A 27,697-nucleotide genomic window follows, 5' to 3' on the forward strand; every position below is an offset into this window, starting at 1 on the left:
CACAGGAAGTTAATATTAATATAAGACATATTCAGAACTGTGAAATGTTAGTTTGGCTTTTTGGAGAAACACAATATTTCCCACACAATCAAATCAAAGCAGCATTTAATGAGGTCCTTGGAGGATCCCCATGTAAAAGGGTCACTGGTTCGACCTCAGATCAGGAAAGAAAATGAAGAATGTTATCTATTCCCCAGTCCACCCACCTCTAAAGATATCACACAGAGCGGAGACGATGCACTCCCATCACAACACACAGCAGAAGTCACAGCATTTTATATGAATAGAGAAAAGGGAGAGAGAGAGCAAAGTGCCCTGACCTGGGCTATTCTATTGCCCATAGGCTTCCCCTGCAGATCTGTGCTCCAAAGCTGCTCTGTACAGGGGCAATAGGGTTCAAGCTGGTGTTTCTAATTGGGCATTTGTGTTTCCTGGGGAGGCTGTTCCATTCTTGTGTCTGAAGCACTTTTGGCTGGAGGTGGGTAATGAATGGGGAGAGGTAGAAGGGGAAGGTTGAGCGCTTCACACTGGGAGGAGGTTTGGAGCTGCGAGTAGGAAAACCATTCAGATGGGGCAGAATCAGACAGATGAGGATAAGGAGCCACTCAGACAGGCATCGGCAGAATAAGGAGGGATAGAAAGTCTTTTCCAAATGGGACACTTGCCTTGAATAGATCATGACAAGACAGAGGAGTTTGGCTCTACAATTAACCGCTTCCCGACTGCCTCCCAGAATTCTGCCCCTCCTGTAACCTGCAATCCTATTGCCCCTGCTGGGAGGCAGATTGGAGATGTTCATGGTTTTGCTTCTAGAGAGTCTCCAGCTGCTGCTGCTGAAATGATTCACTCCTAGAGCTCTGGCCAGCAGCTGTGGTGCTGAAATGGACAGCTCCCATCAGAATGGGCAGCAGCTCAACGACACCTGGAGATTCAGCGGAGGAGACAACATTCTGGGGGTGCCAGACTTTTCCTGGACCGTCTTCCTGGCTGTCCTGATGGGGGTCCTGATAGTTACCACCGTGCTGGGGAATGCTCTGGTCATGCTGGCTTTTGTTGTGGACTCTAGCCTCCGAACCCAGAACAATTACTTCCTTCTCAACCTGGCTATCTCCGATTTCTTTGTAGGTAAAGTATCTCCCACTTTCATTTTTGCAATTAAAAATCTCCACTTTGTGTTCTGCACCCTACAGCTCTGATTCCCTAGTAGGAATGTATCCCAAAAATTCCATTCTGCACCCCTACAGCTCTGATTCCCTAGTAGGAATGTATACCTAAAATTCTATTCTGCACCCCTACAGATCTGATTCTCTAGTAGGTATATTTCCCCAAAATTCTATTCTGCACCCCTACAGATCTGATTCTCTAGTAGGTATATATCCCCAAAATTCTATTCTGCACCCCTACAGATCTGATTCCCTAGTCGGAATGTATACCCAAAATTCTATTCTGTACCCCTACAGCTCTCATTTACTAGCAGGAATGTGTATACCAACCTTGTATTTTTCACCCCTACAGCTCTGATTCCCTTAGTAGGAATGTATCCCCAACATTCTATTCTGCACCCCTACATCTCTAGTTCCTTAGTAGGAATCGGCATTCGGCATGCCTAATATTCAGTTCTGCACCCCTACAGCTCTGAAATAATATTCAGAATGTATCCCCAACATTCTATTTAGCACCTTTACATCTCTCATCCCCCAGTAGAAATATATCCCCAACATTCTATTCTGCACATCTAAATCTCTGATTCCGTAGTAGAATTGTATCCCCAATATCTGCAACCCTCCAACTTTGATTCCCTAGAAGGAATGTACCTCCAGAATATTTTATTCTGCACCCCTGTCTAATTCCCAAGCAGACAAATAAACACTTGGGTGCAGCCCAGAAGGGACAACTAAATGGCAGCTCATTACAAGATCTTTAGGGTACAGCCAATTCATTGCAAGATTCCCCAGTTACAGTCAGCTCTGTGCAGCATTCCAGGGGTTCATCTGTTGTACTATATTCTTGGTGTTTATTTAGCTTAGTACAGGGTTTTAGAGGTACAATCAGCTCAGTACAAAGTTACTGGGTTGAAATTAGTTCAGTGCAAGATTTTTGGAAAACAAAAGTACTCCAGGGGCCAGCTCAGAAGGATCCAGGGGCACAGCCAGCATAATAATAGATTTTTGGGGTACAGCCATATCAGTTAATTGTTCTTGTGGCCCATACAATTTAGTGCAAGACTCCTGGGCTGCAGTACAAATTTTTTGAGGTACATTTAGTATTCACCCAGCTCAGTGCAGGAGTCTTAGGGTACGGCCCTCTTAGCACAATAATTTGGGGTACATCGAGCTCAGGGCAGTATTTGTGAGGTACAGCCATCTTAGCACAATAATTTGGGGTACATCGAGCTCAGGGCAGTATTTGTGAGGTACAGCCATCTTAGCACAATAATTTGGGGTACATCAAGCTCATGGCAGGATTTGTGAGGTACAGCCATCTTAGCACAATAATTTGAAGTCAGAGCAAGATTGCTGGAGTACATTTGTCTTAGTGCAAGACTCTTGGGGTTCAACCAGCTAACATATATTCAGTTTAGTGCAGGATTGCTGCAGAACATTTGGCTCAGTTCATGGTAACAGGGGCTCAGCCATCTATGTGCAAGATTTTTGGGGTGCCTTCAGTTTAGTGTGAGATTGTTGGGGTAAATTCAAGGCAGTGCAAAAGATGCAGGTTTACATTTCTTAATATAAGCTATAGAAATAACATCCCTTTTCAAAATCATCACTTTGTATGGAACACAGAATACTTACGGATCAGTCTGTTCTGTATTCCCCCAAACTGTTACCCCTTACATGCCCTTTCTATACCCCCTATGTCATGTCATTGACACTTATCTATAGTTATGAACATACACAAGGCTGTTTGTGAGCGTCTTGGAACTCTTGGGAGTTGCCAATCACCGGTCTGGATTACTTTATGGAATTCATTACTTTATGGAATTCCCAGAGCAGCTGTGTCCACAGCGGGTCCTAAAATCTCAGATGGGCTCTATTGCTAGTGCCATTGGTGTAGACAAATCCAGGCAACCCGAAAGCAGCCATTAACTAAGAAGTGTTAGACAAACATCTCTAGCCAGAGTTATCCCAAAGCAATATCTGCAGCTATACCAGATTTGAGCTGCATTCACTGGGGTCATTAAATGGTTGTTCGCCTTTGATTTAATTTTTAGTATGTTGTAGAGAGTGATATTCTGAGACAATTTGTAATTGGTTTTAATTTTTTATTATTTGTGGGGTTTGAGTTATTTAGCTTTTTATTCAACTGCTCTCCAGGCTGCTGGTTGCTATGGTCCAAATTATCCTAGCAACCATGCATTGATTTGAATAAGAGACTGAAATATGATTAGGAGAGACCTGAATATAAGACAAGTAATAAAAAACAGCACTAACAATAAAACTATAAAATCTTATCTCCCGAATCTGAGCGTGTGCCCTGACCTAGTCTATCGTTGCCTTTAATGTAATTTGCCTTATTAATGTCATTACGGTCAGATAAACACATTTAGTCAGATTATCGCAAAGCAACATCTCCAGCTACCTGTGGATATTTATTGCCTCCCTTAGTGCAAATAAATATATAAAACTTGGTTATGGGTCGGGTTGCCACCCTTTCTGGGAAAAAATATCGGCCTTCCTGTATATTTATCTTTTTTCCTATTAATAACATTGGGATCAACCATCATTTTTACAGGCCAGACGGCAACCCTAGTTATGGGATAAACCTGGCTACAGCCCTTTAGCAGCTGCTGCAGAACCTCTGCTGAAATACCATGCATGTGTGTTAGAGGCTAAGATCTCATTAAACCCTGGTTCTTCCCTTCCTATGATATTGTGACAGATCCCCAGTAATTATTTTCCTATGGCAGGAGCCCTGTGCATCCCTCTGTATGTGCCATACGTATTGACTGGCAGATGGAGCTTCGGCAGGAACGTTTGCAAACTGTGGCTGGTTCTGGATTATCTGCTCTGCACCTCGTCTGTGTTCAACATCGTGCTCATCAGCTACGACAGGTTCATCTCCGTGACCCGGGCTGTGAGTATCACCATCTCCCATACAGGGGAAGGGCACTGTGAGCAGCTATAGAAGGTGCCATGGCATGGAATTTTGTATTTAATGGGCAGCACAGAGCCAAGAGGGTGGTCCAAAACCCAAGCTTCCTAAATCAACCCAGGCTTCTGCATCAGATGTCTCTAATTGCATTCATCCCCAACACATGGCCCTACAGATGCCGCTGAACTATAAGGCCTGCAGGGAGTTGCAATCCAACAGCCGTGGTTATTAGAAATATATTTCTTCATGTAACAGGTTTGACTCATTCATATTTGGGCTGCCACTTGGTTTTATACACATAATCTGATTGCTAAATAATCAGCAGCTGGGCAAACACACACACACAGAACCGGCCTAGTGAGTGTAGCAAATGATATAACACCATCTCCTGGTGATGCATGGTATTTCAGCAGAAGTGGAATAAATCCAATGCCTCATTGTCCCAGACAACCTGCCGCATCTCTGTGTAATGGGTGAACAGGAGCCCAGCTGGAATATGGAGATATTTACTTGGCACAGGAACAACAATGCGGCCAATGGGCTCTCACTGTCTGTCTATCAAGTGCCAAGAAGTAACCCATTCAGTGCCAGGGTTTAGCTCAGCATCCTTACAGTCGCTTTCTCTGCCGGGAGCATAATGATATATAACATTTTCCAATTATCAGGGCTGGAGAATTCTACACCCAATGACCCACCTGACATTTACCTGTTCCTCAGATACCCCCGAGAAGCTGCCCCCTACCCTGATGGTCATGCTTAATAAAGGCATCTCTATTATAGTAGTGGGAGTGCTCTTGGAAATTTCCTTAGCAATCAGCAGCAGGGGGCATTCTCAGCACTTACAGGATATTAAAATGAATTGCTTAACCTCTAGGGCAACAGGGCATCTATTCTTCCCCAGCTGGGGGTAACACTGAATAACCCACCCCTTGCAGCTTTATGTTGAATTACCTTAGCAAAGAGGCAGCAGCATAGAAGTCAGAAGGGCAGGTGAGAAATATAAGTAAATAAAAATAAGACTAAATCTGAACCCTTACCATGTGTCTGTTTTTTGGCTGCGGGGGTCAATGACCCTCACATATCATTTTAAGTTGCAGGCATGGGCGTCCACATATAGGGGAAAGAGGGGGGGAACCCCCCCTGGACTTGTACTTCATTCCTATCTTGCCCATGTGCATCTGTAATGGCACAGCCCGGGACCCTGAGGGAGAAGGCACTTACCCCGCCACACAATCATCAGTGTCAGACTTGGACACCAGGGGTCCACCCAAAAACCTTAGACCAGGGGCCTACTCTCAGTACTATTATTCTTTCTCTCCTCGCTCAACCACTATTCTTCTAGTCTCTTTTCTTTACATAATATTAGGGATGCACCAAATCCACTATTTTTGATTCGGCCGAACCCCCTAATCCTTCGCGAGAGATTTGGCCAGATACTGAACCGAATCTGAATCCTAATTTGCATATGCAAATTAGGGGTGGGAAGGGGATAACATTTTTTACTTCCTTGTTTTGTGACAAAAAGTCACGCGATTCCCCTCCCCGCCCCTAATTTTCATATGCAAATTAGGATTCGGATTCGGTTCAGCTTGGCAGAAGGATTCGGCCGAATTCGAATCCTGCTGAAAAAGGGCAAATCCCGAACCGAATCCTGGATTCGGTGCATCCCTACATATTATAATACTATCATCTATTATTCCATCTATTTAGTATTTTTGTTCACATAGAAATAAAGAATGACCATGAAATAAGCCAAATGTTTAGCAGCATGAGGGGCCACTGACACCTGGGCCCACCGGGACTTTCCTGGTATCCCGGTGGGCCAGTCGACACTGACTCTAGGTAATTACACCTGCTGAAAACATTTTTATTATCATACCTCCTTTGTCTTTGTGTTGCCTGTGAAAATGTTATGTGCTGCTCAGACACCATATCACAACAACTATTTATATAACGTAAATGATACACTTTGTCCCAACTCACTGCAATGTTGCTTCATTCAGTAACTGCTTAGACATCCCACTATGCTGCACGATAAAAAACGCCTAGATAGTATCTCAAAAATTTATATATTTTCTTTTTTTTAAAAGGTATGGTGTTGAGTCAACTTCGAGCAACTTCTGAAAACGCAGCACCGCGTGTGCTTTAGCGCAGGCGACTTTTCATTATAGCCAATGGGAAGACACGAGGAGGCAGTTCGGGGAGACTGTCGCCTAGAAGAAGAGGCGATTAGTCGCCAGACGACAAAATCTCCCCAAATCTCCTCGTGTGAACTTACCCTTACTACTTGTAAAGATTTCATGATATTGAATATTTTAAGGTGCTAACATTTAATTTCAGATAATTTGTTTCTCTCCTAGGGCTGTATTTAAGTCTGATGCCACCCTAGGCACCTGACCTAAACACGCCCCCTGCACTGTGCGCATGACATCACTTCCGCCAACCAATTGCTTGCATTATCCCTTTATCTATAATACCCTCATTCATACTGTATGTCTAGTATTACCCACAGTCTCAGTATTACCCTGTTGCTTTATCAGCTTTTTACACAGGGAATTGTGTAATACACTTTTAGCTTGTATAACCTTCCTCCATACAGTACAGCTCGCTATGTTCAACCCTGTGTTCATTCCAGGAGTCTGATTCTCAACATCTGTTTCATAAAACCTCTATAGATGATACCTTCTTACACTAATAAATGGGTGTTATAAAGGCTGGGCAGTGTCAAGTCTATATAAATATCCCACCTAATCCAGCTGCAACCCAGTATAACTTGCCTTTGTTTTCATCTACTGAAGAGCCTAAATTAGTAGATTCCTCCCTAATTCCAGGGAATTTTAGACAACTAAGGTAAAAGAGCATGAGATGATGATTCTAAAACAGAATTTGGTTTCAGATCTGTATGTAACTGGTTTTCTCTATAAATATTCAATTTCCATGGCTTCCACTATATTCTATAACTACAAGTCAGCCACAGGGGGTGCTGGGAATTGTAGTTAAGGCACAGCTAGATAAGCACGGGTTTAGAGTCAGTGGGACAGCAAGTTCTCATGTTGTCTCACTCCCCTTAGCAATGGCACACAGGCAGATTTTGGGTACTTTGGCACCCACAAGTTTTAGTAGTTTGGGAAGGGGCAGGGCTGCCACCAGAAACCATTTCAAGGCCCCATCATTGATTGTCCCCTTCCTTGTAGTTGTACCCCTTTGTACCCCCTGATGGCTTATCAACAAAAATGCCCCCCCCTTTTCCAATGAAATTGGAAAAGATGGAACTGGAAAGACAAACTGACATCTCCAATAGATCATTTCATGTCAAGCACCTTCCCAGACAATTACAATAGCAGGCAATGATGGGGCAATTTTGGGAGCTTTGGCTCTAGACTAAAGTCCGGACTGGGATTTAAAAACGGCCCTGGCATTTGAGTTACACAGAGGCCCTCATAGCCCCCCAGCAGCCCAATAAATAGTGACTGGCTATGGCATCTTACAGCAGCCCCTTTGGCATTTGCCAAAACCCACAGATTGCCAGTCCGGGCCTGGCTCTAGTCCCCAAACTACTATAAATCATGGAAGCCACACTGCCCAAACTATCCCTTTGTATCACAAAAACTCCACAGGCAGACGGCACTTCTGGATAGATTTATTGGGAAATAAACTGCTGTGATCCCCTTGTATCATTGACTTTATGCCCCCCCCATAAAGTCTGCTCCACTTTCCTCTGAATCCAGAAATGAAATACCTGCCACTTGTGCCTGAGCCGTCAATAGACATCAAACATAAGTAGTCATAGAACCAGGGCCGCCATCAGAACTCACTGGTCCCTGGCTGGACTCTCCCATGCCCAATGAATGAAGGTCCTGCTGAGATCTCCTCTCTTAGCCCATCAGCTACAACTCTGCTACTGGTTCTGGCTTTGAATGCTGGGGATTGTAGTTTAGCAGTGGCTAGAGAGATACAGTTATGGGATCACTGAGTCAGACAGTAGTGTTCTGTTGGGAATATGTTTTTTCACTTTACTCTTTTGCAGCGCTTTATGTTTGAATTGGAATAGTTTTCTTGTTTCAAATGTTCTACCTCCCTAGCAACCAGGCAGAGACTTAAATAGACATAGAAAGGCATAGTATCCCTTGAAGCTTGCAGTCTATTGCCACAGCCTATTGCCACTTGTCTGTAGAGACTGAGACTAGAGCTGCAGCCAACAAATATGCTTTAGTAGGGTGCAGCAGACCCAGCAAGGGCCTATACATTCCCCTATGCCGGGCACCCTAACCACCCGACTGTGTCACCGGATTTCCAATCTCTCTCACACACAAATACACACACACTCCCTTAGGTTTGTGTGGAAACCAAAATGTGGGTACAAGTCATTTGTGTAATATGTTTTCTTCCTTGCCCCCCCCCCTGGAAAATTTACTGTGGACGCCCATGGTTGCAGGATGGAAAGAGGCAGAATAATAATGGCAAAAACACCAGTAATGTAAAATAAAGAGCCATGTATAACTTATTAAATGTTAATTTAAAGTTGCACTTCCCCTCTAATGGAATGGAAGAGAATAAGCATGTAAAACACATTGCCCAAGGCAGGCCCGGGGAGCGACAGCAGGTGCCACTCAGAAGCGCCTCTTGGTGATGCACAGATACATGAAACATTTATGATAGGGTCCTGCCGACTTATTTCTGTGTCCCACTAGCCCTAAAGCTTGGCACACAAAGGGTGGCAGGGGAGGAACAGATAGCACCCAACAGCTGGGAAGTGCTATGTCTTTTCACAGGGGGCTCTGCATCAAAGGGAATATTAAAGTAGGAACTAATAATGACAGAGGGTACCCAAGGGGGTGTGTGGGAGTGGGGATGTCAGAGAATGGATTGGTAGATTGAGACTGACTTTGGCATTCAAATCCTTGCCCAGATTATCAGAGCCCCGAGTCTGCCAATGGTACAGGCACCCCAAAGGCACCGTACCACACACACACACACACACACAGTACCTACTGACACTCACTATCCTTCTCTACCCCGACACACACACACACACTATCCTCTACCCTTGTATACACACACTATCCTTCTCTACCCTGACACATACACTGTCATTCTATACACTGGCACACATACACACGCTATCATTCTCTACCCTGGCACACACACTATCATTTTCTACCTTGGCACATGCACACTATCATTCTCCACACACTATCCTTCTCAACCGTGGCACATACACACACACTGTCCTTCTCTACCCTGGCACACACACACACTATCATTCTCTACCCTGGCACATGCACACTATCCTTTTCTATCTTGGCACACGCACACTATCATTTTCTACTCTTGCACACACACACTCTATCTTTCTCTAACCTGGCCCACACACACACACTATCCTCTACCCTGGCACACACACACTATCCTTCTCTACCTTGGCAGACGCACACTATCCTTCTCTACCCTGGCACACACATACTATCCTCTACCCTGGCACACACACACTATCCTTCTCTACCTTGGCAGACGCACACTATCCTTCTCTACCCTGGCACACACACACTATCCTCTACCCTGGCACACACACACTATCCTTCTCTACCTTGGCACACGCACACTATCCTTCTCTGCTTTTGCACACACACACCCTATTCTTCTCTAACCTGGCACACACACATGCACTATCCTTTTGCTTTGCACACACACAAACTATCATTCTCTACTCTGACACATACACACTATCTTTCTTTACCCTGGCACACATACATAGTACCTACTGACACACTATGTTTTTCTGTCGTGGCACATACAGTACATATATTGGGTGTACTCTGGAAGTTTTGGACCTCTGGTGATACAAATGAATTGTGCAGAGTGACTTGGCACGTTCTGCCGACGGCTCACAGTAGCTGACAGCTCTCTGCCAAGTGGCCCTTGGAAGTCTATTAAGATTCATTATGGTGGGATCATGGGTGGCCGGAGGTTGCTGGTCGATGTTGGATTAATGTTGTTAAATAAACTTGGAGCTTGTTATTATTCCCTACAGGGGGGGACAGGTTCCCAGTGGCAGAGGACTGATTAGGAAGTAGCTGCTGTGGGGAAGCCTCATTGGATAAGACAGGCCGGGCAATCACCACACACAGTTCTGTCATTCGGTTACTAACCCCTTAGTTACCAGGACAAATAAGCCTCTCTCAGAGCTCAGACCGTTTTACATAAAGCCATTCACATAAAGCATCTCACTCTCCCACGTATTTCCATTCATAGAGCCCATCCTGTGCTGCTCAGGGGCAGATCTGCTAAAGGCAAAGTAGTTACATCTTTTCCTCAAATAATAATGGCCTACAGAGGCGGCAAGGTGGGCTTGGTTCGCAAGGCTAAACACAGCAGGACCATTTACCCTTTATATGAAAGGCAAATAACTACACTGACCTAGCTAGATCAGTGGGAGAAGTTAGAAAGCTTAGCTTAGAAGCGCAAACAAAACTACTGAACCTTGCAAAGATTTAAACCTATGGACTATGATCTTTATAATGCAAGTACTTTCTAAGCCATGTGATGTTTCTATACAGAGGAAGGCTTTGGATTCCCTTTTTTGGGCAGGGCACCTTATATCAAGCTGCTCCATGCTATAACCAGATGGCAGCCATTGTTAGGATTGAACTGGTCCGGTTCAATCACAAGAATATGTGGGATGGGGGGAGCAGGTTTATTGGTGGCTGTTGGTGGGAACAGAGGGTTTGCAGCCATGACAGTGGCAGTGATGGGTCCTTGAGGTCACACTTCCTGGTGGGCCTAAAGTACCCCAGTCCAACATCCAACAGTGGCCATTGTGGTACATTCACAAGATGACATATATATGTATATATACAACATAGTTACTGAGCAGGCTAGGTATGTGCATGTCTGGCCCCACAGGCATCGTATTATACCCCTGACTAGACTCTACTTGTATGAGAAGACAGATGGACAACCTTCAGATACCAAGGAATGCTGGGAGTTGGAGCTCATGAAGCCGTTGCTCATAATCATGCCTCAGGCTCCTTGATTACATCCCATGGCTGGAGCAGAAAATCCCACATTCTTTTTTGAAATGCACCTTATTTTATCGATTCACAATAAGAACATAATATCTTATATCCCTCCAACCCCCCCCCCTCATGTTTTCCTTTGTTCGTGTCTCCATTCACTGCCCAACGATCTTTTCTTTTCCCTGAGAGCTTCATATCTTGCTCTCTGCAATATGCACAAGCCTCTTAGGGCTTGAGTGGCTGCAGATGAAACGCCAATCTACAGATGCACTTTTGATGTAGCGAAGCAACAAGTTCTTCTTGTCAAAGCCCCAGAATCCTTACAATCCCTTGTAATAAGCTTGATAATTACTTTGACTTTACTGGACTTTTCTATATCATAAGTAGAAGCATCTGTGCTGCCTCCACAATACAGAACTAGTTAGGAGCAGGTGTAGAGGGGATTAGAAGTGGCCAAGATGCCTCCTTCGGCAATGGATCAGGGGCTGTCGGAATAATGAGAAAATGTCTATCTCAAAGCAACCAGCTACCGCTAATTGGTATCAATGTACAGTGCCATTTCCAGCACTTAGAAGGCAAGATGTTGAAGTCACGAGGCTGTCTACCATAGAGTGACCATCCTTAAGACCACTTCAGTTAAATTTTGGAGAGGAAGCAAATTTGACTGCCTAAGATATTGCTAGTATCTTCGGTGCGAAATTCAAATATTAAAAGGGCTTTCTGTGTAGTTTTCTTTGCCCAACGTTAAGGTCTATATATTAGTTCCTGGGTGCAATTCTCTGTGTGTATACTAGTGTTTGACCCTGCCTGTTTTGACCAAGTCCTGTCTGCTGTCTGCCTTTGACCCCTGCCTGAATCCTGACCATTCTCTTGGATCCTGATACAGTAACCCTCTGGTATTTTGACCCAGCCTGTGACCTGATTACACTTCTGACTCCTGTTTTGTACTGTGCTCAGGGCAGCCATCAGGGGGGGACAGGGAGGAGAGTTGTAGGGGGCCCCGAGGGTAAGGGGGGCCCCGGCCCCGCCACACTTACTTGATTAGCCACCAATTTTCTTATAATGTGGGGGGGGGCTGGCCACCAATTTTTTTTTCTCATGTGGGGTCCTAGCCACCAATATTTTTTAATGGGGAGGCCCTGGCCACAAATGTTTTTTTTATGGGCGGCCCTGACCACCAATATCTTTTTATTTTTTATTAACATGTGGGAACCCTAGCCACCAATATTTTTTTTGTTTTTTACTGTGTGGCGGGGGGCGGACCTTTAGGTGGGGCTTGCGGTGGGCGCAGCCCAGGAAATGTTGTCGTATGGGGCCCAGTGATTTCTGATGGCGGTCCTGACTGTGCTGCCCGTTTGGTAAACTGACTTGGCTTTTGACCCAGATTATACTACCGCCTACTGTTATTATTCTGCTCAGTTCATCTGATGTATTGACCCAGCCTGTGACCCCGACTACGTTCCTGGTTCTCCCAGTCAGTTTAACATGCGGATCCCTTGCTTGCCTAGAACTCTTACCTGGGTCCTCTCATATTAAGACCTGGCGGCACCCGAGTAGTGGAAGGCTCCTTCCGAAGCCAAAGGAGGCTGCTACAGGCAGAAGACTGAGCCATAACCGGAACCTAGGGGTTTGCTCTAGGTTCAAGATACCAATCGTAACACACAGTAGGTATTCATAACAGACCTCATGAGTTCCAGAATTGGACAGAAAGGGAATCTGCTCTGTGCCCCAGCAAGCAGATGAACATCTTTTAGCAATCTTTAGATATTTTCCATGTCTATGTAAGAGATGTCCAACCTCCATCAGATAGGGACCTATCTTCTCTGTCTATGAACACACTGATGAGCATCCATTGTTCTTTTTTCCAGGTCAGTTACCGAGCTCAGCAGAGCAACAGTCGGCATGCAGTCCTGAAAATGACCATGGTGTGGATTTTGGCCTTTCTCCTGTATGGACCAGCCATTATCACATGGGAATATATTGCAGGTGGCAGCATTATTCCAGATGGGGAATGCTTTGCCGAATTCTTTTACAACTGGTACTTCCTCATGACAGCTTCCACGCTGGAGTTCTTCACGCCATTCATCAGTGTGACCTACTTCAACGTCAGCATCTATATGAACATTCAAAAGCGAACCATGGCACGGCTGGACCTTCTACAGGAAGTCCAAAGTCACACGACCACTGATGACATCAGGGTGCCTCCTGAAAAAGCCAGGTCCAGCTCCTTGAAATGTTGGAAGCTGCATCAGAAGATGACCAGATTTGGTGGGTCTGATCATCAGAAGACCATTAAGTTAACAGAATCGGAGATGATTGAAAGGGTGAGGGGAATTAAAAGAAACTCTTTCAATGGGAGCACAGGGTCTGCCATGGGTAAATCAAGGTCTGCCAGGAGGAGTTTTAATGAATCTAGCTCTACCCCATCTCTCGAGAAAAAGATGAGAGTGGTTTCTCAAGGAATTGCTCAACGGTTCCGCCTATCAAGGGACAAAAAAGTTGCAAAGTCACTAGCAGTTATAGTGTGTGCATTTGGGCTGTGTTGGGCACCATACACTCTTTTGATGATCATTAGGGCAGCTTGTAGGGGACACTGTGTTCCAAATTACTGGTATGAAGCTTCCTTCTGGCTTCTGTGGGTCAATTCTGCCGTCAACCCAATCCTTTACCCTTTGTGCCATAACAGCTTCAAAAGGGCATTTAGGAAGATCCTTTGCCCTCAAAAACGGAAACTCAAAGCCAACGGTAAGTTCCATTACTGCTGGAAGTGATCACCAGAGAGCACATAAATATCTCAGAAACACAGATGGAGAGTCCAAGAGGAATAGGTTTTTGGAAACTCTTCTGAAAAGTAATGGAAACAGTCTGGTTCCAGTCGGTTTCATCACATTGCTTGCAAACAAAAAGCTCTCATACTCGGCATCGTTTGTGGCCAATATGTTTCTTCCATCTGCTGGGACGGTCCAGACAGGATATGGTGCTTTCTAGAAGGAGGGTGGTCCATTGTTTCTTGAATTTGTTGTGCCAACAGTTCATGACAGAAATGACTACGACTTCTTACTGTGACCTCATGGATGTAGGATTGGACTGGTCCAACACTACTACCACCACCACTTATTCCCCTCTCTGGGTACATTCTCCCTGTTTGTTCAGAACTATGGAAAATTCCAGGCACATTAGCTTTACAAGCTCTAATCAGCCGGCATCTGATAATCCCCTGTTGACTGCAGAGCAGGGGTTTAAATGTGCATGATGGCAAGTGAGGGTATTGCTCTGACAAGCCAACAGCAAATGCATTCAGTTGTGTCAAATGATCAAACAAAACAGGCTTCAATATACTAACAAATAGTTATATCAAACCATGGCCAAGGCAGATGAAACTTGCCAACATTGGAATAGAGAATTGCAGAGGTATTTGTATAGCAGGGGAGTCACATTTGTCAATTTCATATAGCTATTTTGTGTTACTAAGCACTATTCAATAGAAGCACTTAGCATTACTGATCAGGAACAGCCTCCAAGGTTTGCTCATAGCCTGTACAGAGAAATACCACAGAACTATGCCAGTATATGTATTCCCCTGTACTAAGCACAATTCAGCAGGAACAGCCCCATAAGTTTGCTCATAGTCTGTACAGAGAGATACAATAAAACTATGTCAGCATAGGTATTTCCCTGTACTAAGCACAATTCAGCAGGAACAGCCCCCTAAGTTTGCTTATCGACTGTACAGAGAGATACCATTATTCTATGTCAGCATAGGTATTTCCCGGTATAAGAGCAATTTTCAGGGCACCAGAACTACATGGTGTGATATTTGTACCTTACTATTGGGAAGGGATAAAACAGCACAAAAGGACAGTTGGCAATCTCTTACACCTATGTCACCTCAGTTTGGTCGCAGGGGACGAGGACTGTAAATCAACAGCAGACTACACATTAAACATTGCATACTCTAGGCGCTGCCAAGGTCACTTTTACAACATGCTTGGCTCTTGAGGGCCCCATACAGGTAGAAACTAAAGGACTATATTTGACTTACTCAAGAGTAGAGATCTACCTCCTGTACCCCATAAATGGCTTCTCTGTGTATTGCAGAATTACAACTCACAGCCAAATCTCCTTCACTCTGGCTTGGCACCCAATCCACCAGTTCCATGTTATGTTGCAGTGCCAAATGTTCATGTGAAGGCCCCACCGACTGGGTGCCATATTGTGAGCTCTGCATGTGTCAGAAGCCCCCGTCCAAGTTTAAATGTCATTGGGTTCAGCAGCTGTGACCTCTCTGTGTGCTCTATCCCTGTGCAAATATCAAACAATAAAGGATATTTTCTTATGTTACCAATTTACTCTCTGCTAAGCCTTTATTCTATTTCATCCTTCTATTTGATGTAAGTAGGAACTACCATGTGTCTATTCCATAAGGAAATAACCTTGATATCTATGGTGCAAATATTCATTATATGCTCTAGCTGATACTCATTAACTTGTGCCCCCATTCTATTTTGATTGATAGGTCACATCCCACTATAATTCCCGTGCATATTCTTGCTCCAGAACCCACCTACTTGTCCTTTTCTGCAGCTCACATTTCATTCCACCTCCTTTACCCAGTGCCCATTCCTTCCACCTCTTTTCCCCTGTGCCTATTCCTTCTACCTTTTCCCTGTGGCCATGCCTTCCACCTCCTTTCCCCAGTGCCCATACCTTCCACCTATTTTCCCCCTGTTCCCATGCCTTTAACCCAGTGTTCCCCAACCAGTAGCTCGTGAGCACCATGTTGCTCTCCAACTCCTTGGCTGTTGCTCCCAGTGGCCTCAAAGCGGGAACTTATTTTTGAACTTCAGGCAAGTTTTGGTTGTATAAAACCAGATGTACTGCCAGAGATTCAATGTATGTTGACAATCCACATAGGGGCTACCAAATGGCCAATCACAGCACTTATATGGCACCCCAAGAACATTTTTCATGCTTGTGTTGCTCCCAAACTCCTTTTACTTCTGAATGTTGCTCATGGGTTCAAAAGGTTGGGGATCCCTGCTTTAACCTCTTTTTCCCAGTGCCCATAGCATCAATCACATCTTTTCCCTAGTGTCCATCATTTCCAACACATTTCCCCTGTGCTCATACCTTTGTCATCTTTTCCTCAGCTCCCATCTCTTTACCAATTTTTTTTGCCTTTCCCCTTCCTTCGCCTGTCTTTGTAATTCTTCTCATTTAAAATATTCCTAACCCTCATTCTTTTTCCCCAGTGCCCATACCTTGCACAAGTGCCCATACCACCTTCCTGCTTTATCCAGAAACCATAACTTCCTCCTCCTTTTCCCAGTGCCAATATATCCTCCTCCTTTTCCCAGTGCCAATATACCCTCCTCCTTTTCTCAGTGCCAATATATTCTCCTCCTTTTCTCAGTGCCAATATATTCTCCTCCTTTTCCCAGTGCCAATATACCCTCCTCCTTTTCTCAGTGCCAATATATTCTCCTCCTTTTCCCAGTGCCAATATATCCTCCTCCTTTTCCCAGTGCCAATATATCCTCCTCCTTTTCCCAGTGCCAATATACCCTCCTCCTTTTCTCAGTGCCAATATATTCTCCTCCTTTTCTCAGTGCCAATATATTCTCCTCCTTTTCCCAGTGCCAATATACCCTCCTCCTTTTCTCAGTACCAATATATTCTCCTCCTTTTCTCAGTGCCAATATATCCTCCTCATTTTCCCAGTGCCAATATATCCTCCTCCTTTGCCTAATATGTATACCTATGTGTATACCTTTCTCCGTCCTTCTTTCCCACATGACTTTTCAGAGTGTCTATCCCTCGCCAACAAACTCAAAATCTCTAAGTCAAGTGTTGGAAATAGTTCATATATCACGGACCCTACCTGCTAAATGCTTGCTAGCTATGGCTGCTAGGAACTGAAGTCCACAAAGAAGAAACACACTCCATAATAACAGTTATCCCTAACAGATAACTTTAGACAGGGGACAGATTCAGTAAAATACTTTGCCAGGCGAATAATCCAAGTGCCAACCCCCGGTTCTTTTTGTCATTTAATTAGGCTACTTTGTGCCTTAGCAGGTGACGGGGCAGACGGAAAGATGAAAGGCGACTGATGAAAGCAAGGCACGACTCCTGATCAATCTCACATAACTGTTCTGGGAAAAATCTCACAGACAAAAGTGAAAGTCCTTTAAGTGCAAATGAGACAGAAGTGCTGTATAAATGCATAAGGAAGTAGGTAGTATGCTGCAAGGGGCCAATCTGGAGGCATTATATGGGGATAGGAACACAACACAGAAAGATAACGTTTCCTTAACCTGTGGGTCGGGTCCCCTCGCTATTTAGGGTGCATTGCCACAATCCACTGAATACAGTTATTTGTACCCTGCAATAGAGATAAAGGAATGAAAATGAGATTCAGCAATGCCCTCGGAAATTCTCAGAAGGTGAAACAAGCAGTAAATGTCACCTCTGTATGGAACAAGGGGGGTATCAGATGCTCCGACTGTAATGTAATGCCACTTATTTACAAGGTACATGTGGGCACGATATGCCAGAAAGGACTTGGGCTCCCAGTGAGAGATTCCAGCTGAATAAAAAGGCTGATCATTACAGAGCCCCATCTTCCTCCATTTCACAGGTATCCCTTGCTCTGCCATAGGTGGAGTAGAAAGTACCCCGAGTCAGTGGGGGTACAAACAGAGGCTCAGACTAAAAAGTAGCAGCTTACTAAGATTGCTTATCGACTGTACAGAGAGATACCATTAATCTATGCCAGCATAGGTAAGAGCAGCTCAGCAGAGATTTTCAGGGCACCAGAACTACATGTTCTTAGAGAATGTTCTGGGCACACAATAAGCTATACCCTCATACTGTACTGTCTAAGGGAAACAATATGGCACCTCCTTCCCATATGTATAAATACAAATATATAGAGAAGGAATGTTCTGGGCACACAATAAGCTATACCCTCATACTGTACTGTCTAAGGGAAACAATATGGCACCTCCTTCCCATATGTATAAATACAAATATACAGAGAAGGAATGTTCTGGGCACACAATAAGCTATACCCTCATACTGTACTGTCTAAGGGAAACAATATGGCACCTCCTTCCCATATGTATAAATACAAATATACAGAGAAGGGATGTTCTGGGCACACAATAAGCTATACCCTCATACTGTACTGTCTAAGGGAAACAATATGGCACCTCCTTCCCATATGTATAAATACAAATATACAGAGAAGGAATGTTCTGGGCACACAATAAGCTATACCCTCATACTGTACTGTCTAAGGGAAACAATATGGCACCTCCTTCCCATATGTATAAATACAAATATACAGAGAAGGAATGTTCTGGGCACACAACAAGCTATACCCTCATACTGTACTGTCTAAGGGAAACAATATGGCACCTCCTTCCCATATGTATAAATACAAATATACAGAGAAGGAATGTTCTGGGCACACAATAAGCTATACCCTCATACTGTACTGTCTATGGGAAACAATATGGCACCTCCCATCCATATGTATAAATACAAATATAAAAAAAGGGAATGTTCTGGGCACACAATAAGCTATACCCTCATACTGTCCTGTCTATGGGAAACAATATGGTACCTCCCGTCCATATGTATAAATACAAATATACAAAAAGGGAATGTTCTGGGCACACAATAAGCTATACCCCAATACTGTACTGTCTAAGGGAAACAATATGGTACCTCCCGTCCAAATGTATAAATACAAATATACAGAGAAGGAATGTTCTGGGCACACAATAAGCTATACCCTCATACTGTACTGTCTAAGGGAAACAATATGACACCTCCTTCCCATATGTATAAATACAAATATACAGAGAAGGAATGTTCTGGGCACACAATAAGCTATACCCCCATACTGTACTGTCTATAAGGGAAACTATACCTCCCATATGTATAAATACAAATATACAGAGAAGGAATGTTCTGGGCACACACCAAGCTATACCCTCATAATGTACTGTCTAAGGGAAACAACAATTTAGCTCCCAACTCAATAAATAAATATGTCTCTATGACAGCAGTGTGTAAGGGCCACCATGTCTTCATGCTACATATACCCTATTCCCTATGTGATTACACAAGAATCTTCCATTTAGCTTTATTGGGTCTCTGGTAACTAATTATGATGAATGTTTCTCGCAATGAGCTGAAGCCGACTGCTGACAAATACAATTTATGCCCTTTTACTGTTTGGGACAGAAGCCGTAGGAGGCAACGGGATGGCTCACAATTAATCCATCAATGTCCATTGCGATTTCACGCTGTCCTGCTAAGCTAATTACTTCTGTTTATTGGTACAGCAGTGGTAACTCTCTGGGCCCTTCAGACTACATTTTAGACAGTGTCAGCCCCAGGCAATTGGTTGAGGGTAGGGACTCAAAGCTTTTATATTCCTATTTGAGACAGGTGAAACTGTAGCCAATTAGAACATTCAAAGGACTCATCTGAAGATTAAAATACTTAAAGGAGACATATAGCATAAGTGAAAAGCCCCCTTATCTTGTAGGCAATGATGCATAATATAAGGTGTTGGTTTCACAGATATATTATTTATATGTATGAATACAAATAATGATCAAACTTAAAATTGCCCCTTTCTTGGAGCTCCCCATAGATCCTTTCTGGTTCCTGTCAATGTTTCAAATGAGGTGTGGGCGTGTTCTAACAATTCCTGCCGGAAGCACAGTAGGAAGGGGATAGCCAATCAAAGCTCTGCAGTCACACAAGCAAACACAGGCTGCCGTTCCCTATCAGGTCAGCCTAGCTGCTGATTTTTTGTTTTAACACAAAATGTCTCCTTTAAAAGGCAACAACAACTGGCAGCCGCATTATTAGTAACTCTAAGTCTGGAGGAACCATTGATAATACTTACAAGGCTATACCCTTATATTGTGCAGTCAATATTGCAGCTCTTCCCCGTATTAATATAGAGAAGGAATGTTCTGAGCACAAAATAAGCTATACCCTCATACTGTACGGTCTAAGGGAAACAATATGGCACCTCCTTCCCATATGTATAAATACAAATATACAGAGAAGGAATGTTCTGGGCACACAATAAGCTATACCCTCATACTGTACTGTCTAAGGGAAACAATATGGCACCTCCTTCCGGTATGTATAAATACAAATATACAGAGAAGGAATGTTCTGGGCACACAATAAGCTATACCCTCATACTGTACTGTCTAAGGGAAACAATATGGCACCTCCTTCCCATATGTATAAATACAAATATACAGAGAAGGAATGTTCTGGGCACACAATAAGCTATACCCTCATACTGTACTGTCTAAGGGAAACAATATGGCACCTATCTCTCACATGTTTAAATACAAATAACAGAGAAGGTAGCTTCATCATCATCATCATCATTTATTTATATAGCGCTGTCAAGATACGCACTGCTAAGCTTTTTTTTTTTGCAACCTACAGGTAGCTTGTTAGCATCTTCTATATCAGGGAGTTCGTTTGTAGAGCAGCAATGTTATGCTATGCCTTAAAATGAAACATAATTAATGGCAAAATGGAAAAAAACAGAAGGTTGATTTGGCACTGCTACTCACCATAAATTGTTGCATATTTCCATAAAGGCCATATTACTAATATTTTTTAGACAACATCTCCATCTAGTGGAACATGCCAGAATGTGCACTAACAAGCACACAACATACAGTGGAGAAAATAATTTGGTGTAGTTAATGTGCACTATGGTGGGCCCTATACCCCCCAAAAAGCTGCTTCAGATATACACTACTTCCACTTATGGATGTTGTTAGGCTAATCCAAATGTCTGATTGGGTGCAAAGCTTGTAACATTTAGGTTCTTGCAGACAACATTTTAATGCATACCATTATTTAAAAATATGGGAGGGAGCTGCCTTAGTACATAATGAAGATATAGCTTATTGGAAACTCAGCAAAAGTACTATGGTTGCTAACACCACAACGATATAGATAAAGAAATAAGAAGTTTTATTTATCCTTATTTATTTTGATAAAGTTCCTGCATTTTAAGCTTTATATATATATATCTATCTCTCTCCCATAGTTCACCAGGCTGCCAGTGCGTTACTGCTGTGCTGACTGTGTCCATCATATAATTCTCGCAGGTGCAGTATAAGCTCTTCTGCATTCTCTCCAGTAAGTGCAGAAACGCCAATCACTTTGCTGTCAGTCTCCTGTCGCAGACGCTGAAGGGTCTCTTGTGCCACTGGAAGGTCGAGCTTGTTTGCCACAATAACCTGAGGCCGCCCAAGCAAGTCCTTGTCGTATTGTTCCAGTTCATACCGCAGGGACTCCAGCTGGGCCCAGGGCTCCTTATGGGAAAGGTCCAGTACAAAGAGGAGAATGCGGCAACGTTCAATGTGTCGGAGGAAGGCGAAACCCAGTCCCCGGTTCTGATGGGCACCATCTATGATACCTGGAATATCAGCCACTGACAGAGCAAGCACATTGTGGGTATGGTTATTATCTGTAGCCAAGCCAGCAAAACAATGCAAATTCCCCTCCAAAATTTACCTGCTATTTGCACATAATCCCGGTATTTAATGACCCCCACGTGTGGATTTAGGGTGGTAAAAGGGTACGCTGCAACAGCTGGACGGGCATTTGATAAAAGGCGCAATAGTGACGACTTTCCTGCATTGGGAAATCCCACCTGCAAAGGGAATGAATATGCAAATAAATAGATCACTATAGAGAGCACTACTCAATCATTATTACTCATCATTGTTACTAGAAAAGTCATAAGGGTCTGCCAACACCAGCCCACCCAGACAGTCAGCATTTACCATGCCAGCATGTGCCATCGTCTTTAACTCCAAGTGCAGAATTCGCTCCTCTCCTGGCTCGCCTGGTGTAGCCATCATTGGTGCACGGTTTTCATTGCTGAGGAAGAATCTATTTCCTTTTCCACCAACTCCCCCATGAGCTGCCAAAAACTCATCCCCTGGCTTTGAGAGGTCGGCAAGGAGCTTCCCTTCCTCTTTCACCAGTGTGCCCAGTGGAACCTGGAAAGTGTGTTGCATAGTTAGTGATTGCAGGGAGGGGGCTAAGGAGTACTAGCCAATCAGCAAAATATGCCGAACTACCATCTCTAAATGAAATGAAGTGCTTACAGCTTTGCTCCGCCACAATAAATCATATATCATAGAGATCTCCCACATCTTTTTATAAACAGGAGAAGAAATTACCAGCCATGTGTTTTGTTTAAATCTGTGCACCTTGCTGTAGTTTGGTGTGCATAATGTATGTGTTGCACTGCCTATACCTTCCCAATTCTACAGGGAATTCATGCAAGGAATCAGATGGGAATAGAGATGCAGAGGCCCGACTCACCCTGATATAAATGCTGTCCCCATTTCTTCCAAAGCAGTTATCGCTGCGCCCACGTTCCCCGTTACTCCCTTTATACAAAGGTGTGACAGTGGAAAGAGACTTCACCCTGGGATCAGCTGTAGGAACAAAGATAGTATGCAAGTTATTATTATTCTCTATGGAGGGCAGCTCCTCTGTTTTACTGACAGCAATGAGGGTTATTCCACTATTTACATATGCTACAGGTTTAGTATGATGTTACCTCTGAGTATCATGAACCAACCAAAGCCTATGATCAGTTTACCTTTCAGTATGATGTGCCCCCCATTTCCTCCATCTCCTCCATCTGGACCCCCATACTCCTTTCTGGGCTCGCTATGGAAGCAGCAGGCACCATTCCCACCAGCTCCTGCCACCACTCGGACCCGGCGGTGATCCACAAAATACCTTGTCTGTATGATATCAAAAAAGTTTATAATATGGGAGCATAACTGTTACACTAAATATTAACATTTTCACACAATAAGTCTCCACCTGGGGTCAAAGTCACTTTAATAAGAGTCAGTACAGCCATCTTTAGTACAGCAAAGGATTCTGGAAAATAAGGTGACTTGTTTTACATTGTGAGGTACTGTCTCTTTTTCAAGTTCTCTCTCTCTCTGTGTGTGTGTGTGTGTGTGTAGCTAATACAGAATTGTGGATTCTAGGTGAGAGTTAAATGCAATCATGTTGGTACATTACCTTACCCTGTATTAAATAGGACACTAGGGTAGAGCAAGCCACATTAAGTGCCAGTGGTAATAGGACTCCTATGAGCGTGGCTACATCCTGATGCAATAAGCTTAATAAAAGCTCCCATGGCAGAGGTGCAGAGCACAGTAGCCAACAACACACCAACTGCTACACCTTCCTCATAAACGTATGAGCCCACACTCACCAACTTCTTCTCGGACAATTCAGGCTTCTTTCCAGCAACGCTACGGTGCTTTGCCCTTTGATGGCAGCCAGTGGAGAGCAAGCGTTTTGGTTCTGCTGCAGGGCCCAGTGTAGAGTTAAGAAGAAGCGTGTGCTGGCCCAAAGCAGTCTGGCACCTCCTCAGCTCCTCCGCCAGCACCCGAAGGCGAGACAGAAACTGTGCAGCCAGCATCATCCCCTGCCAGACAGTAACATAGTAATTTAGGTTGAAAAAGAGACACATGTCCATCAAGCTCAACCTTTTAAGTCTATGTTTAACTTGCCTAACTACTAGTTGATCCAGAGGAAGGCAAAAAAAAAAAAGCCATCTGAAGCCAAGATGGCAATCAGACTAGTCCCTGGATCAACTTGTACTATGAGCTATCTTCCATAACCCTGTATTCCCTCACCTGCTAAACACCATCCAACCCTTCTTAAAGCTATCTAATGTATCAGCCTGTACCACTGATTCAGGGAGAGAATTCCATATATTCACAGTTCTCAATGTAAAAAAAAAACCCACCCAAATATTTAAATGGAACCTCCATTCTTCTAATCGGAATGGGTGCGATCTGGTCAGCTGTAAATTAAGCCTTAGAGAGGTTTTTGTACAATTCCCTTATATATTTATACATAGTGATCATATGCCCCAGTTAAGTGCCTCTTCTCCAGCATGAATAGGGTTACATCTGTTCGGTTTCGCCCTGAACAGTTCGGTTTTTGTAAGACCTTTTGGGGTTTGAACTTTCTGTTTGTTTTCCAGCCTTATGAAACCCGAACAATAATCTGCCCAATACATGAAAAACATTTAAATACTAAGATACTCACCTTAACATGGCTAAGTAACTAATAGTGCAGTTAATTTCTTATTATTACAAAAAAAAAAGCAAATCAATCAAAAATAAGAATGTTTTTTTTCTAAATTAGCATTGCTGTATTTCAGAGCTTTCTGGATAACATCTGTATGTTAGATCTCATACCTGTAATTAAAGAACTGGACTTACTCATCAAGCAGAATATAGCTAGAGATAGGATTGCCACCTGTGGGGTTTTGAGCTGGACATCAACACATTAAAAAATTGCGAAAACTGGATAGAATCCAGCCGGTTTCATCTAAGTGATGCAATAGCCTCGCTCCGGTGTCAGAATTCCACCAACATCATTGTGTCCACCTCTGATGTCATCATGTCTGTTCCTACATCACTGCCCCACCCCCAAAACTATTTGCCTGCCCCCTGTGTTCAGGTTTAGCCATCAGCAAAGGTGGCAACCCTAAGCGTGAACAACCCCAGTTGGCCAGTATTTGGGTATTGTGACTTTGCAGCAGCTGCTGGTATAGGAGGAGGGGAGTTAGCGCCTACGGAAATGATTAAGAAATTGGCATTTTCAGGAATATTTCCAATTTTCATTGAGCTGAAGTTTTCAAACCTTTTGTACTTTTGGGTCAGAATTTGTAAAGGCCTCTTAGTTTAGAACACCAGTATCAACCCTGATAATTACTAGGGATGCACTGAATCCACTATTTTGGATTCGGCCGAACCCCTGAATGCTTCGGGAAAGATTCGGCCGAATACCAAACCAAATCCTAATTAGGGATGGAAAGAGGAAAACATTTTTTTAGTTGTTTTGTGACAAAAACTCATGGGATTTCCATCCTAGCCCCTAAATTGCGTATGCAAATTAGGATTCGTTTCAGCTGGACAGAAGGATTCGGCCGAATCTGTTGAAAAAGGCCAAATCTTGAACTCAGTGCATCCCTAACAGGGGGTGGGGTATAAATACAAATAAACATAGGGGGCCAATACAGTGGAAAGGGGTCCCCTTTTTAGGGATGCACCGGATCCAGGATTCTGCCTTTTTCGGGAGGATTCGGCCGAATCCTTCTGCCCGGTCGAACAGAATCCGAATTTGCATAATCAAATTAGGATGGGGAGGGAGATCTTGTGACTTTTTGTCATGAAACATGGAAGTAAAACATGTTTTCCCATTCCCATCCCTAATTTGCTTTAAGATTCCGTATTCGGCCGAATCTTTCACCGGGGATTGGCAGAATCCAAAATAGTGGATTCGGTGCATCCCTGCCCCCTTCCCCTTGAAAGGCAGTCAGGGTAATTACTACATAACAATAGACATAGCGGTTACCCCTATATCTCACCCTGACCGGCTTTGAAGGTAAAGGGGGGACCCCTCTCCACTGTATTGGCCCCTATGTATATTTGTATTTATAGCCCAACCCTGTATAATTAACAGGATACACAATAATGTCACATTCTCTCATACAACTCGTACATGTAGTTACATCACTCACTGCGCGCCACCTGCTGGGTAAACAAAATAAATCTCCCAACACGTCACTGAGTAAGTGGTAGAACTGTGCCCTGTTGGCACCTGATATAGACGAAGCCGTGTCAATGGCATGACTTATTCCCAACATGCACCGCTACCCACTATAACACGCTGCTCACCTTTCAGCCATGTCGGACTGTGACGCTACTTCCGGGTACATCTAGCTACTTTCGGCTCGGTGGCCGAGGTTAAACGCTCTACTTCCGGTACTCACGTGGCGGAAGTCGGCAAGAGAGTTCTGTGCTGCTTTTTCTATAATTCTTTGTGGACTGAGACTGAGTCCACAGTTTAATAAACACACTGTAATATATTATAATACATCATTCTGGGCACTTTATAATACTGAATGTTAATAAAACGTTGTTTTCTTAAAGTGACAAGCTTCTGCTCTCTGGGCCAGTGGGCCTCTTCCTCTCACAGATCAAAACACATGGGCAGCTAGGCTGGTAGCTGTGTGCCCTATTAGCAGGACAGCAGGAACACATAGAAATACCCTGTAAGCTTAAAGGAGAATTCAGCCCTTTAGCAAAAAAAAAAAAAAACCTACCCCCCCCACCCCATGTAGGGTTGCCACCTTTTCTGGAGAAAAATACTGGCCTTCCTATATATTTATCGTTTTTCTCTATTAATAACATTGGGATCAACCAGGCCTGTAAAATACCGGCCAGGTGGCAACCCTAACCCCACGTAGACCCCCTCCCTCCTCCCCCCTAGCCTAACTGCCCCCGGGGAAATAGCCCTAACTTTTTACTTACCCGTCGGCACAGATTCAGGCATAATCTGCAGCCATCTCCTGGGTCTTCGGTAAGCATAGACAGAGACCGCTGAAGCGTAGGGTTGTCAGGAAAAAAATACCGGCCTTCCTATATATTTATAATTTTGCCCTATTAATAACATTGGGCTCAACCATCATTTTTACCGGCCAGGCCAGTAAAATACCAGCCAGGTGGCAACCCTACTGAATTGGCGCATGTGCAGTTGGAGCAATTTACCGGTTTGTGACAGCTGTGCATGCACCAGAATGGATGGAAATTGCCGAATCGCCGGAAGAAGACACAATGACCCAGAAGATGGCAGCTGTGAAGTCCGATGCCGGAATCTGCGCCGACGGGTAAGTAAAAAGTTAGGGGCATTTCCCCGGGGGAAAGTTAGGCTGGAGGGAGGGGGGTCTACGTGGGGTGGGGTTTTTTTGTTAAAGGGTTGAATCCATGGTACTTATCTTGTTTGAATATGGGTACCATGGCATTATTAGCCCAGAAATACTCACAGAGGTATCATTAATTGAGGTCTCAGTGGGTCCAGGCCTGGATTTTGGCAAGGGCCCAGGGCAGCAGAAATTCAGCGGTGGCATGCCGCCCAGCCGCATTAAAGTCAGTTGCACATGCGCATTTACGCATATTCAAGATGTGCACATACACGTGCACACACAAGGTGACGGGAAAGGAGACGCGGACAGGGAGGGAAAGGGAAGAGAGAGGCGGAGGGGGAAGCAGAAGGGTAGGGGGATGCGGAGGGCCATGAGCAGAGGCGGCCTAGGGGCACCCCGTTTGTAAATCCTGGCCTGAGTGGGTCTTTAATTGTATATAGAAGAGCATCCAGCATTTAGATTGACAAGCTTACTTATTTCGGTGTGCACGCCAATTGATGTGTTCACCTTCACATCCTTGAAGCAATTTCCAAAATAGATAGCAGCACTCCCATATAGCATAAAAAGGCTTTATTTCAAAATATTCATCGGGCACAGCAACGTTTCGGACCGCCTGGTCCTTTTTCAAGCTTTGTCAGCTTGAAAAAGGACCAGGCGGTCCGAAACGTTGCTGTGCCCGATGAATATTTTGAAATAAAGGCTTTTTATGCTATATGGGAGTGCTGCTATCTATTTTGGAAATTGGGTCTTTAATTGTGGAAAT

The 27,697-nt window shown here is 44.0% G+C and overlaps 2 protein-coding genes across 3 annotated transcripts; one reads left to right on the forward strand and one right to left on the reverse strand.

Annotated features, from left to right (window-relative positions):
• Positions 1–400: 400 nt before the first annotated feature.
• On the forward strand, positions 401–14,708 carry hrh3.L (histamine receptor H3 L homeolog). The gene is made up of 3 exons (XM_018234978.2): positions 401–1,125; positions 3,911–4,077; positions 12,980–14,708. The coding sequence occupies exons 1-3, from the start codon at positions 882–884 to the stop codon at positions 13,880–13,882; spliced, it is 1,314 nt and encodes a 437-aa protein (XP_018090467.1). The 5' UTR covers positions 401–881; the 3' UTR covers positions 13,883–14,708.
• Positions 14,709–19,697: 4,989 nt separating this feature from the next.
• mtg2.L (mitochondrial ribosome-associated GTPase 2 L homeolog) lies at positions 19,698–25,928 on the reverse strand. Of its 2 annotated transcripts, none has more exon segments than NM_001096813.1 (7): positions 19,698–21,606; positions 21,690–21,828; positions 21,962–22,180; positions 22,509–22,624; positions 22,792–22,939; positions 23,425–23,640; positions 25,907–25,928. In NM_001096813.1, coding segments are annotated over 6 exon segments (1,221 nt in total). In that variant the 5' UTR covers positions 23,638–23,640; positions 25,907–25,928; the 3' UTR covers positions 19,698–21,220.
• Between the last annotated feature and the right edge of the window lie 1,769 nt (positions 25,929–27,697).

This window comes from Xenopus laevis, chromosome 9_10L (assembly GCF_017654675.1).
Source record: "Xenopus laevis strain J_2021 chromosome 9_10L, Xenopus_laevis_v10.1, whole genome shotgun sequence".
Classification (NCBI taxonomy): domain Eukaryota; kingdom Metazoa; phylum Chordata; class Amphibia; order Anura; family Pipidae; genus Xenopus; species Xenopus laevis.